Source organism: Oryzias latipes, chromosome 12, assembly GCF_053564925.1.
Source record: "Oryzias latipes strain Hd-rR chromosome 12, Olatipes_Hd-rR_3.1".
NCBI lineage: Eukaryota > Metazoa > Chordata > Actinopteri > Beloniformes > Adrianichthyidae > Oryzias > Oryzias latipes.
In genome coordinates, this window is record NC_136248.1 from 34,555,080 (window position 1) to 34,568,035 (window position 12,956).

Genomic DNA, 12,956 nt, shown 5'->3' on the forward strand with positions numbered 1-12,956 from the left:
AGGCTCTTGAAACGCAGCTGCGTGAAAGGCAACGGAGAGCTCGCGAGCTGCTGGAACGAGACGCTCCAGGAGATGGCCCGGGAGACGTATCTGTCGGGGCAGCTCACGTTCCAAGAAATCAACCAATGGGCGCTGTCTGCGTTCACCAAGCGCGTCGATCCGAACGGGTGGTGCGACCGCATACCCAGACACGTGGAGAGCAAGTTGGCGGACCCCAGGATGATCGAAATCGCTGAACTCGCCATCACGTTCATGAACGCCAAGATCCCCGGCGCATTCGCCGTGGCCGAGCTGCTGCACAGTCCACTTGGGAAGCTGCAGAGGTACTGCGAGTTCCTTAGCAGGTACGCCTCGGACGCTACGTTCAGAAAAAGCGAGCGGGATAGGTTCGCTGCCTCGGTCATGGAGCTGATCAGGAAGGAGTGCGGTTCGCTCGCTCGGCAGTTGCGCTGCTACAGCCAAAACCGGAAAGACGCCGATCCCGAGACGGCCCGCCGAGCGAAAGCCTGCGCCGAAATGGTGGACAGAGAGCCCTGGGAAGTGAACAAGATCCAGAAAGACTGGTACACCATGTGCAAACGCGACCAGTGCAACAAGGAAGACAAGGAAGCGCAAGCCCACGCCAAGGAGGTGAACGCGGCCGCCAAAGTGGCGTTCCTGAAGCTCAAAGTTTACTGCAGCAAGCTCAAGAAACTGGGGATCAACGCAGCCCGCTTTGACGGTGACATGGGCGGCAGAAATCCCGCTTGCGGAGAGCCGGTCGAGCCAGGCGAGGGATGTAGACAGCCCCCGAACGACCGCTCGGAGCTTTTCAACCCCATCCCAGAGCCCGTCCCGGTTTCGACATGGATGAAAAACTTGTCCGTGTTGCTCCTGAGCTACCCTTGGTTGCACGACTCCTTGGGGTACCAGAGAGAGGCCGTGTGCAAGCTCCTGAACCTGGACAGCGCTCTCCTCGGCGAGGCGAACAGGGAACTCTTGAGAGAATGGGTGGCGTACAACCAGGGCACGGTCAACGAGCTCCGCAGGCGCGGCATCAAGGATCGCCTGAGCCGAGCGTTGATCCAATGCTTGGAGTCCCAATCCACGCAGAGGTGGAGCGACAAGGTGGCCCGGTCCTTCGCGGCACTCCAGCGCAAGGCGGCGTCCAGGCGGGTTCCCCGAAGGCACCTTTCCCCGCCGCCGCCAGTCAAGAAGCCCGAGAGGAGCTGCCGCCAGACCGTCGGCAGAGCTCGACGTCGGTTGTCCCCCTGGGCCGAGAGCGTCCGAGCCTCGCGGTCTCCGGCGACCAAGAGGAGAAAGGTCGGGCGCCGCCAGAGAAACAGTTTTTTACTGAGCGAAGCCGAGGAAGACAACGGCCTGGAACTTCTCAGCTCCGAAAGCGAGGAAGAGCCGGAGTATTTGAGCGACAGGGACACGGAGAGCTCTTCGGATTGCGACAAAAGCTCAGACGACTACGATCGCAGCGACAGTTTCATAGACGACGCATCGTCGTCCAGCGAAGAAGACATCGAGGCGGGAGAGGACAACGTCGCCAGGGCCAAGAGACGCGAGGACGGAGTTGACCGTCCGTACTGCGTGTCGCGACCTTCCTCGCCCTCGCCCAGTAGCGCGTACAGACAAAGAGCTGGCGAGGAAGCGGGCTCCAAGGCCAGGAGGAACGAGGACGGGGTCGGCCGTCCGTATTGCGGGTCGCAGCCGTCCTCGCCCTCGTGCAAAAGCGACCGGCGGGGCTACAAGCGCGCACTCAGCTCGGACAGCTCGGAGACGGAAGGCCCATGGGCGATGCGAGTCTCCACGAGGCCGAAAGGCAGAGGGTCGAAGTCGAGACCCTCGGTCGAGCGGGAAAAGAGGCCGGGGCTCGAAACCGCGCTCACGCAGCGACAACGCAAAGACACCGAAGACCACTCCAAGACTTACTCCAGCGGCCGCAAAGACGTAAGACGCCCAGAGGGAGGGCTGCAAAAATCAGCCTCCGGGAAACCGCTGCGTTTCTCTGGCGAGAAAGGCAGAGAGGTCGACGGTCGAGGTTCGAAAAGGTCCGGCGCTCGGATCGCTCGTTCGCGCTCCTCCAGTTCGGAGAGTCGAGGGTCCGCGTCTGAAGGCAGCGGTTGGGAATCCGAAGGGGCCGACCTTTCGGACAAATCGACCGCAGGCCTCAGTTCGCGCAGGGAGCGCGAGCCCAGGAGCTCTCTGAAGTCGACGGACCTGGGCAGGCGGTGCCAAACCGTCAGGTCTCGCGGCGAAAGGCGAGAGACCGACGGTCGAATTGTGACGTCGCCGGCAAAACCAAAGCCGATCACGCCGGTTAAACTGAGCTGTTCGCCGGGCAGCTCGGAAGCGAGCGACCCGCAGAGAAAGAGGAGCGCGGAGCGCGCGGGGTCTCACGCCGAGCACCCGCAGCTCACAGAGGACCCAGAACCCGCAGAGAACAGAGAGCCTGGAGCAGATTTGCTCGCAGGAGGGTTCGGAGAGGGACCCGGTCGCCTCTGCACCGATGGCAAGGACGAGCGCAAGGCGTCTCAGCGGCGGCTCTCGCAAGACGAAAGCGATGGAGAGGGAAGCGCCGCGTACACGGTGTGGATGTAGAAAAGGTCGAGGAGTGGCTAGCTCGAGCGGTGGGGGCGGACGAAGAAGACGAACCCGACTCGACCTCTTCGACCTCTCCGTTGCACTCCTGTCTTCAGCCAACCTTCGGACAGAACGCATTGGAGTCACGGTGGACAAAACTAGGGCTCTCGTTTGGGACATTAGTTCGATGCGACCGCAGACTGTCTGGTGCACCGCTTCTACATCCGTGGGATCTGTGTAATTATGTGTGATGAAATAAAAATCAAAGTAAGACGCTTTGCTTTGAGTGTTCTTTCTTTTTTTTTCTTGTGCGGTCTCACGGTAAAACTCTGCAGCTCCGATAAGCGTAGAACGTCACACTGCGTTGCAGCAACGCGGAAAACGCCTGGAGGGCTACCAGAGTATACCTCTCCGCTTTTACATTTATTTTTTCTAAACATAACCTTTTCTGATCTAACTCTTCTTAGCACAGAAAATGAAAATTAAAAAAAAATGAAGCAAACAAAATACAGACATCATTCAGAGTCTACACGAGGGTCTTTATTGTCACAATGATCAAATGAACACAGTCATGGGTTTGCATCGCCCTATGGCGCACTGGCAGAAAGACACATCGCGAATAAGACTACGCCCAGGCTGGAGCTTGTCTCCTGTTTCCACCTCGCGTTCTCCAGATCCAGAGAGCCGTGCAAACAGTCAGAGCCGCGACACCGATGGATATCATGACAAACAGTCCTCCTGAGAAGACTGAAAGAGAGCGGGGGATAGAAACAGTCAACAAATGGGTCCAAAAACCAAATTAAAATATTGTTGTTTTTTTTTTAAAAAAAAAAACACCACTCGCCTCGCTTAACTTTCACGGTCGCTTTCTTGCTGCCTTTGCCAGAGACTACGGTGCAGACGTAAACCAAGCCTGCGTCCTCGGGCGACAGTAACAAGGAGCTGCGGATGTCGTAGAGCAGCTGCGAGGTCCGCCAGACGGCGGTCGTGGCGCTCAGAGTCCTGCCCGACGGAGGCTCGGTGGACCAGGTCAGCTCGGGTTCCGGGTAGATCCCCACCGAACTGCACACGGCGGTGTCGCCCACCTGCTCCAGGTGGACTTCGGTGACCGGAGCTGCTTTGAAACGAAGACAGAGCTCAGCTCAACCTGTTTTCTTCGAGGCCCAAGCGGCCCCCTCGAAAGGGACCGCCGGCCCCTCTCACCTTCAGCATCCCTCGTCGCATCATTGTCTCTTTCGTGAGTGGCCTGGGTGTCGTCCAATGTCCAGCTGGATGGAGGACGCTCCGTTGGCCGGGTCAGATCGGGTTCCGGATTGATCCCCTCATAACTGTAATTGAAGGCGTAGTCTGGGTCGTAATAGATGTCGTAGTACACCACCTCCTCGTTGACTTTTTGTGTGAGCGGTGAACAAAAAAAAAAGAACTTTTAGTCAACGTCACGATACTGCATCTCAACCCGTAGTGTGGAATTCGCCATCCCCTGTTTTCGCTTTGCTCCAGCCGCGTTGCGCTGACTCTTTGGGTTATGACGATCGCGCTCGTACTCGGAACAATGTCAGCAAGCTTACAGAGCACTCACCCGCCACGCTCTGGGTCCGCGCGACAGTCAGAAGTAGCCACGGTAAGAATGGGAGCCCTGTCATGGTTTAGCTGCTCAGATGGCCGAGGCCCGATCGAGTAGGGTTGGGGTCGCGGAGTCTGCTGCGGGAGACGCAGAAGGACCTTTCGACCGTTGTCGTTCGCCGTCTGCTTCACTTTCGTCCGAAGGGACGCTCGCAGAGCCCGGTGAAGCAGCAGCAGACGTTCGTTGATTGAGGCAAACACTATTCCACTTTGCACCACTCGATCACACCCGAAGACCGTTCCGACACGTCACGCAGAATTCCCCGAAGGCAGGTCGCAAAGTCGGGTTACCCGGTGTCTTTTATAAATGGCAGAGGGGCGACAAGCTCACACCGTTGGAGGCAGACGAAGAAGACTCAACCCCTTTAACCTTTCCGTTGCACTCCTCTGTCTTCTATCTCCCTTCAGGCAGGGCTTATGGAGTCCCGGCGACCAGGGCCCTCGAAGACTCTCCGCTCGCACGGCGCACAGAGCTCTCGCATGATGACCTATTTGGAAGAGCTGGCCGACCACGTTGAAGTGCCTCGCTCGGGGGAGGCCTCCTCATCGAGTGGAAACCGAGACGTCGGGCTTGTGAGCGTCTACTCGCATCGTGGGCGTGCTGACGACGGGGCGAAGCGGACGAAGACCGAAAGCTTGTGCTTACGCTTCCACACTCCCTCGGTTGACGAGAGCACAGACTCTGACCTGTGCTCCGCTTCGACGGCTGTAATGCCCGATGCAGCATCTCAGTGTGATCACGTGTGATGAGATACAAAATAAAATCATGTCAGACGTTTGCCCTGTGTCTCTTTTCCTTGTCTGCACCGTCTGAAGCGATCGGCGCGTCAGGTTCGCGCTCGGAGGACCCGAGTGACCTCAAGCAGAATCTCTGGGGCCCTGCTAGGCGTAGCCACATTGTGCAAAGTGCCTCATAGCATTTTCTTGTCCTTTATATAGTTTTTGTCCTAACCACACTTTTTCAGCACTGAAAAGGATAATAACGAAAACAAAACAGAGACATCTTTCAGAGGTGGACTCTAGGGTCTTTATTGTTACGGCAATCAAACGAACACACACAAGGGTTCACGTAGCAAAAGTAAGCCTGTGAGGTTGGAACAATGCATGAGCAGGCAGATTGGAAAGGTCCGTCGCCGAGAGTCCCACGGTCAGGCAGGAGCGCATCTCCTGGTTCTCCCTAGCATGCTCCATATCCCGAGAGCCAGGCAAATTGCGAGAGCCGCGACACCGACGGGGATCAGGACATAGATCGTCAGAAGCTTTTGGAGTCTGCCTGAGGAAAACGAAAAGAAATAAGCCGTGAAAGCGAGAACAGATTGAGGATAGTGACGCCTCTGCCGTTCGTGCATAATCTGAAGTCCAACAGTAGGTGCAAAAAAAAAAAAAGAAACTAAACAAATGAACCACTTGCTTCGCACACCTTCCACCATCAAAGTTGCTTTCTTGCTGTGCTTGCCAGAGGTTACGACGCAGCTGTAAACCATGACAGCGTCCTCGTGCGACAGTAACAGGGAGCTGCGGATGTCGTAGAGCAGCAGCGAGGTCCGCCAGACGGCGGTCGTGGCGTTCAGAGCCCGACCGGACGGAGGCTCGGTGGACCAGGTTAGCTCGGGTTTCGGGTAGATCCCTTTCGAGCAGCAGACGACAGTGTCGTCCACCTCCTCCATGCGGACTTCGAGGACCTGAGCCGCTGCGAGAAACGAATCCTGAGCTCAGCGCAACCTGTTTGCTTGGCGGGCCAAGCGTTCCCTCTCGACAGTGACCGTCGGCCCCTCTCACCTTCAGCCTCTTTCGTCGCCCCATCGTCTCGTTCGCGAGTCGCCGCTGTGCGGTCACGGTCCGCGCCGACGTTCTCTGTTGTTGGACCGTGGTAGCCGCCCTTGTTGTGAAACGGCTGCGTGGACCACCGGGGGGTGGTCGCGGCGTTCAAAGTCCTGCTGGCCGTAGTGGGCTCCGTCGACCGAACCGGTTCGCGTTCCCGGCTGATCCCCTCCGAACTGTCGAGGACCGGAGCCGCTGCGAGACAAACTAGAATTTAGAGCCGCATTTTCGCTAAACGGTCACCTAAGTCACTCACCGCTCCTACCTTGCACGTTGACGTTGACATAAGTGTATCGCTCATTCTTACGGGTTGTAACGTAGCAGGTGTATCTTCCCTGATCGTGAAGCTGCACCCAGGACAACCGTAGTGAGGCATTACCTTTAGAGACCTGATCCGAGAACAAGGAACCTCTGCCCTTGACATTCCTGAACTGAGGGTTCGCTTTGTAATATGAAAGAAAGGGGTTGCCCTCGTTATCCTTAATCCAGTGCACTATCGGACCGTCTCCTCTCTGAAAACTGCAGGGTAAGATGCAGGTTTCCATGATGAGACAGGTGATGTTGGTGTCTGTAACAACGTGACAGCGACACAAAAAAAAGAAAGCATAAAAAAAAATTTAGCCGGCAACCCTCCCGAGTCCTTCTGCGACTTTGTAACCTGACTACACAGACTCATCGAATAGTCACGGCCTGCCTCTCAAAACACAGGCTCATCGATCGTACTCGTGCTAGGAACAGTATCAGCAAGCCTACAGAGGACTCACCCGCTGCGCTCAAGGTCCATGTGAGAGTCAGAAGTAGCCACGGTCCGAATGGGAGACCTCTCATGGTTTTTTTTTTTTTCTGACGGGATACACGAAAGTATCTGTCAGCAGTCCGAAAGGGAACGCGAGATTTTAATAAGAACTGGCGGGCCCTAGTACCACTGGAGCCAACGGACGGTTACACTACCGTACCCCGTACCCCCGGTGGAGCGAGTGCACAGTTTATCTAACCTCTGAAAATAAAGGAGAACCAGACACCTGAACACAATACATTTTATTTTCACTCGACGATACAACAAAAAAACAAACAATGTGTAGGTCCCTCGAAGGACACCTGAAAACAATCAAACAAACGTGAAAAAGTCAAGTAAAAGTACAGAAACAAAGCCAGCCGAAGCATATCTCAGTGTAGCGTAGCCGTGTCTCTGGGACATTCATCGACACACATACATGAGCATGTACGCTGGGCCTCTGATCGAAGGGCTCCTCACTAGCACCGCAGGTGAGTGGAGACGATGAGGGGCGAAAGTCTGGCAAAGAGGTCGACCAGCGAGCTCTCGGAGGCGCCGTTACCGCACAGGCGTACGAGCGCGATGACGATCCTGTAATACACTTTGGTGAGTTCGGGCACGGGGCTCCGTGCTGCGTGTTTGGAGATCATTACGACGGGGGCCCATTTCAATAGACCCAAGGCGACCCGAGGGTCTGCGTCGTGAGTGTAGCACCTGCCGTCTCGGGACAGCTGCACTCTGTCGGGGCTCAGTAGGTCGACCCCCGCGACGTCACGCAGCCCGGCCCTGCTGAGGTCCACGGTCAGCGGGGCTCTCGTGCAGTTGAACGCGACCACTTCGACCTTGTGGCTCTCGAACACTCTGACCTTCAGTCTCAGCGTCAGGTTTCGTATCAGGGAAGAAAGCGACTTGGAATCAGATGGAGGCCCCGGCAACATCTGTTTTCCCCTTCGCGGCGGAGGGTTGCCGAACACCAGCAGGCCGAGCCCGCGGCCCGACTCGTATTTCGTCCCCGTGAGGCTCGGCTCGGCCCGCCAAGTGGACCTCTCGGCCGTGTACTCCTCGAACGCGAAGTAGGCGCTGTCCAGGGTGAGCCTGCTGGGTACGACGGCTCTCCCCCGGCCCGCTCTCTCACTCAGGATCCCCAGGGCCCCGCCGAGGATCCCGACGGGGTCCCTTGAGGAGAGGAGGCTTATGGAATCCGCCTCGCGAAAGCCGCATCTGCCCAAAACCTCGATACAGAACGTGAGCAGGCCCTCGTTTCCCACCCCGAAAAAAGGACCACCGCGACCAAAGTGCTTGGCGAGGTAAGCCACCGGGTCGATCAGCGCGCAGCCTCGGCAGATCAGCAAGTCGTCCAGATTTAACGCGCGCGTGGGGAGCTTCTCTGCCTCCAAGGCCTGGTGAAGTGTCAGGAGCACCTGAGCGGCGAAGGCGTCAGCGGAGAAAGGCGCGTTCTCGAGAGTCCACTCGGATGCTTTCTTGCAGTCAGCGAACATGGGAGCGTACTGGAACACCACAACGCCGTCGCAGCTCTCCGAGCTCCTGCACAGGCCTCGGATCGGGCCCGCGAACAAGTCCGGTCGCTGCTCCGTGACAGCAATCGAGAGCTCGACGACGTGCTCTCTGAACCTCTCGGCGTCCTCCGGAGATGCCTGGGTGAGGATGGCCATCTTTGTGTCGACCTCTCCCTCGCAGCATCCGCTTTTGCCTTTCACGATGACCCGGGGACCTCCCGCGGGCGAGCTGGCCGAAGCGGAGCACGGGTCTGGCTCTGGAGACCCGATCCGCATCCGCGCGAAGGTGAGTCTCTCCGGAGACCGCCCGACACGGCCCGAGTCTTCCTTGGCGACCTGGGATGAAGCGCTGGCCTTTCTCGAGTACCACACGTAAGGCTGTATGTAACCCGGAGCCAGTCTTATCACGTCGACCCCGTAGAAGATCTTACTCTCGGATCGGAATGTGGCAGCGAGAGAAGAGGTGTCTGGCACCCGGAAGGCGGGGGGTTCGCAGTCCTCGCAAGCCACCGCGTCACAGGCTCTGTAGCAGCCGGCGCCGATGTTCGTCGGGATCTCCCTCGCCGGAACCGAGACGGCATCCGCGCCCAGGTCCCGATACCTCGGGAGTTCGAGCAGCTCAGACGCCGACCACCTTTCCTGGGGGAACAACGTGACGCACGCCGCCCCGATGGCGACGAACTCCGGATCTGGGCCCGCTCGACCGGACGCCCTCGCGGCCGCGGCTTCCAGCTTCTTCGCGACGTCTCTAGTCCGCGGCCTCGAGCGGAATTGCCGCCGCAGCTCCATGGCGTCCAAGCTCTTCATGTAATACGAATCGAAGGCGGCTTCCGAGGTAGGCTCGTACGTGCCTAGCAGCTCGGACAAATTCCGCGCGTAGGTCCTGCTGCAAAAACCTTCCCGCTGACCGGACGCCCTGTGGCCGATCAGGGGCGCGCCGCTGTACAGCTCCCAGATCATGCAGTACCAGCTGAACACGTCCGCCTGAGTGTCGGACTCCAGGCACCACAGCACCTCGGGAGCTCTGTTCGCACGGGTGCCCCTGGGCTGATCGGGAGTGGAGAAGTTGCACGCGGTGCCAAAGTCGCTGATCTTGAACACCAGTGGCAGGGGCCTCCTGCTTTCGGCGCGACACACCAGGACGTTTCTGTGCGTGATGTCCCTGTGCTGGATGGCTCTCGACCGCAGGTGGTCCAGGGCGCGCAGAACGTCCAGTTCGACCAGGGGCACGTACCTCGTCTCGGTCCCCATGTGCGCCGAAAACTCGTGCAGGGAGCACGCCGCCTCCTCCATCAGGGATACGACCCTGCCACCCAAAGGGTACCCGGGGGCCTCGCACCACAAGCCCCCGAATGTCCGCAGCACGTTCGGGTGCTTGATGGAGGCTCCGATCAGGACCTCCTCCATCTGGGTCGCGACATGCGCATAGCGCTTGAACTCGTCCTCCACCACGGGCAGGCTCCAGTTCAGCATCTCGGGGAAGAGGTTGACCTTGGCAACCAGCCCCTCCTCGATGCGCACCGTGACGCCGAACCCGCCGCGGCCCAGCACGGACTTCCCGTCGCGCAGCAGGGACTCGAGGTCGACCACCGTCGCGGACGCCGTCTCCGGGACGGCGCGTAACGTCCATTTTTCGGACGAGCGGGTGGGCGCCTCTGGCTCGCTACGCCGTCCGAAACTGTCAGCTGTCACAATCGGCGTCGTTGGAGGCACGGTGTCGTACCTCTCTGGTCTCAGGCTCCTCAGCACGGGAGCGCTCCCCTGCTCCTTGGGTCTTATTGAGCACTCGCAGCCCCGGGCAACGCGGCGAGCGACATACTCGAAGCCTCCCGCGCCCAAGATCGCGTTTGCGGCCGCGCACAAGGACCTCACCCCGTCGTTTTTCTGAGATGGGGCGTTTCGCCCTACAGTCGAAAACAGGACCAGAGACCCGTCGCGACCCAGGAACCAGGTCCTCTCTACGCACACCACCAAACGCTCCGTGGTCTCTCGGACGCGAGGTTTCGCGTCCACGCTGCATATCTCTACTTTGTCCGTGTCCACGCCGCACAGCCCGCACAGTCTCGTGAGCCAGGCGACGAGGTTTTCTCCTCCCCGGCGAGGTTCGCACAGATCGACGCTTTTAGCTCCCAGCCACTCCAGCGCTCCAGGAGCGTCGCTGCAACAAAGAGTCTTAACATGATACAAGCGGTGCTCTCCCAGCAGTCCGAGAAGCCTCCGAGTGCACCGTCCGCTGTCCTCCATGCTTTGCGCGCCCGAAGAGGGCTCTCGGTCAGTTTATAAAATGAACTCAGAAATGAGACAGAAAATCGCGTTTTCTCCCCACGCCTCGGTAGCCCTTTTCGAGTGCCTGATAGTGGCAGGGGCGCCCGCCACTGGCCTGCTGCAGAACGAAGTGGTCAGCAAGCACAGACCCACGCTTCAAAAGAGCCTCGAGCTTCTGAGGGACATGTGGACGAGGTCTGACGCGCTGCACGTGTGTCAGGACGACCTGATCTCGCTCCATCGGATGGAGTGCGAGAGCGCCGGGCACGCCGGCGCTAAGGTCCCGAAATGCATCGCCGTGGACCATCGCAAGTTGTCCAGGTACTACGTGTACCTGCTGTTTCGCTACAGCGTGAGCTTCGCATCGTCCGAACGAGGGGGCTTCATTTACAACAGGTTTCGAGCGTGGGGTGCTGGCGCCGGAGCGGTCGAACCCCTGAGAGACATCCCCCACGCTTGGTTGCCTCCGTTCCAGTCGCCCGCCCCGTCAGCTCCTCCGGAGGAATCTGACTTTGCGCAGCCTTCTCGAGCGGGCAAGCTCCGGGCGCAGACGAGAGGGCCCGGTCGTCACGCCGAAAGGGTTGACCCGAGCGAAGCTGTGGAAAGCGGATGGCGTGAAGCGGACGAATCGAGGTTTGACAGAACAGAGCGAGGGAGAGTGCCTGTTCGCAACGGATGTCGCTCGAGTGCGAAGGAGTTCTCCTCGACAAGGCACGGTCAGGGAAGGGAGGTGAAACAAGGCGGCAGGGGCTACCGCGAAGACAGCGATCGTGACTCGACAGTCAACAGCGGGCAGGAATGTTGAAGTGGCGACCGGATTTGTAGATTTATTGCCCTCTGCTGTCTGTTATGTATGGAAAAAAAAATGAAATAAAATAACATTTCTGTGCACTCTCCTCGGTTCGTCTCTACTTCTTACACTTTCCGCGCTGCCTGGCCGTTATGGCAGGTAGGATGCAACGTCTGTTTGAGCAGATCTCTTCTGCACACAGAAAATACGGTGGAAGGGGCACATGAGCTTTCTCAAGGTCTAGGGACATACTTTACCTCTCTGACTAAAAGCCTCCATGCTTGTCCAACAGTGCACACCTTTATGTTGCGTGTGTTTTTGTGTGCTTGTCTTTTGTGCATGTGTGTCTGTGTGCAACTTGCTCCTCTGTATTCAATCGAGTTAAAGATAGGGTCGAGACAGAAAAAAAAAAAATCAGTCAAGGAGTCTTTATTTTGTAATGGAACACAGGAACGTAGAATTCAATTCAAACAAAACCAGGTTCACATCGTTTGGTAAAACGAGTGCACAGCCCGTGACTGTAAAACTAGGGTTTTCTGGGCTCATCCTCGTCAGACGTGCTGTCGACGTATATGTCTCCCGTGCGCCTGAAATGTGACTTGGCTTGGGCGAGTCGCATCTTCTTGCTGGTGAATCTTGAGGTTATGGGCCTCGTGCCGCGATCCACGCATGCCGGCTCAGATTTCTCGGGTTGAGCTGGCGCGCTCGTGGATTCCGTTGCTCCCGTCTGCGTGGTGCGATCGTAATAGATCCTGCCGTGCTTACTCTGGTAGTAATTGCGACGGTACTTTGCGCGCCAGAAGACGCAGTTGCAGCATTCGCAGTCGATTTCATGGTTCCCGAAACCCCAAAGGTGGGCCGGGAAAATTTCTTTGTCGTCGTAGGACTCCACGCTTTCTCCGCCAGACTCCAGCTCGCTGCTGTCGCTCCCGGACTGACGAGACTCTTTGATCCGTTTTTTCAAGTAAGCCATCATGGCCCGATCGTTGTCAGAATCTGACTCGGAATCCTCCACGCTGGCCTGCGGCCCTTCGGGCGAGGTCCCAGTATTGGTCCCGATGGTCCGGCGTCTTGGGACAAACCGCCGTCCTGCGTTGACTTCCTCATCCGAGTCGACGTCCATGCTGCCTGTGAGAAAATTGGATTTTCTAGAAAGGACTGTTTTAATAAAAACGTTCGGTTGGTTCGTTCCCTTCAGTTTCCTGCACACAGAAATGAATGAATAAGACTCAGAGACAATACATAGCTACAGTGAAGATTTACCCCGCACAAAACAGCACAGATTTGTACGCAGGGTTACAGACAGAGGAACATGATCTCAAAGTCTGAACAAAGACACTCATAAAAAGGTTCGGTTTATATACCTAGCATTTACTTATTCAGAAGATGGTCCGAGGGTCAATGGTGTGAAAAACCCACCCACATGCTGTTGCAGGCTAGACACTCGAAGGTCATAAAGCTTCAAGTGCCAGATCTCTCTGATGTTCTCATAGACATTTGCCAGAGCACAAACACCAGGACACACAAAAAGTGAAAAAGGGAGGATGAGGAGAAACTGTGACAACAATATCTCTGCTGTGCTGTCTTAGGATGT

General features: G+C 57.5%; 1 protein-coding gene across 4 annotated transcripts; it reads right to left on the minus strand.

Annotated features, from left to right (window-relative positions):
• Positions 1-3,089: 3,089 nt before the first annotated feature.
• LOC144996405 (uncharacterized) lies at positions 3,090-9,720 on the minus strand. 4 transcript variants are annotated; one of them, XM_078955864.1, is made up of 3 exons: positions 6,281-9,720; positions 3,416-6,210; positions 3,090-3,318 (listed from the first exon to the last, which is right to left on the minus strand). In XM_078955864.1, the coding sequence occupies exon 1, from the start codon at positions 9,712-9,714 to the stop codon at positions 7,270-7,272; it is 2,445 nt and encodes an 814-aa protein (XP_078811990.1). In that variant the 5' UTR covers positions 9,715-9,720; the 3' UTR covers positions 3,090-3,318; positions 3,416-6,210; positions 6,281-7,269. The 4 variants fall into 4 exon arrangements, with proteins under 4 accessions (XP_078811990.1, XP_078811991.1, XP_078811989.1 ...); XM_078955865.1 differs by having other exon boundaries at positions 3,416-5,884; positions 5,974-9,720; XM_078955863.1 differs by having other exon boundaries at positions 3,416-3,685; positions 3,775-9,720.
• Positions 9,721-12,956: the final 3,236 nt, after the last annotated feature.

What these genes read in the sequence shown, in the direction of transcription:
- LOC144996405 (XM_078955864.1), bottom strand. Translation starts at nt 9,714, where the DNA reads ATGGAGGAGGTCCTGATCGGAGCCTCCATCAAGCACCCGAACGTGCTG.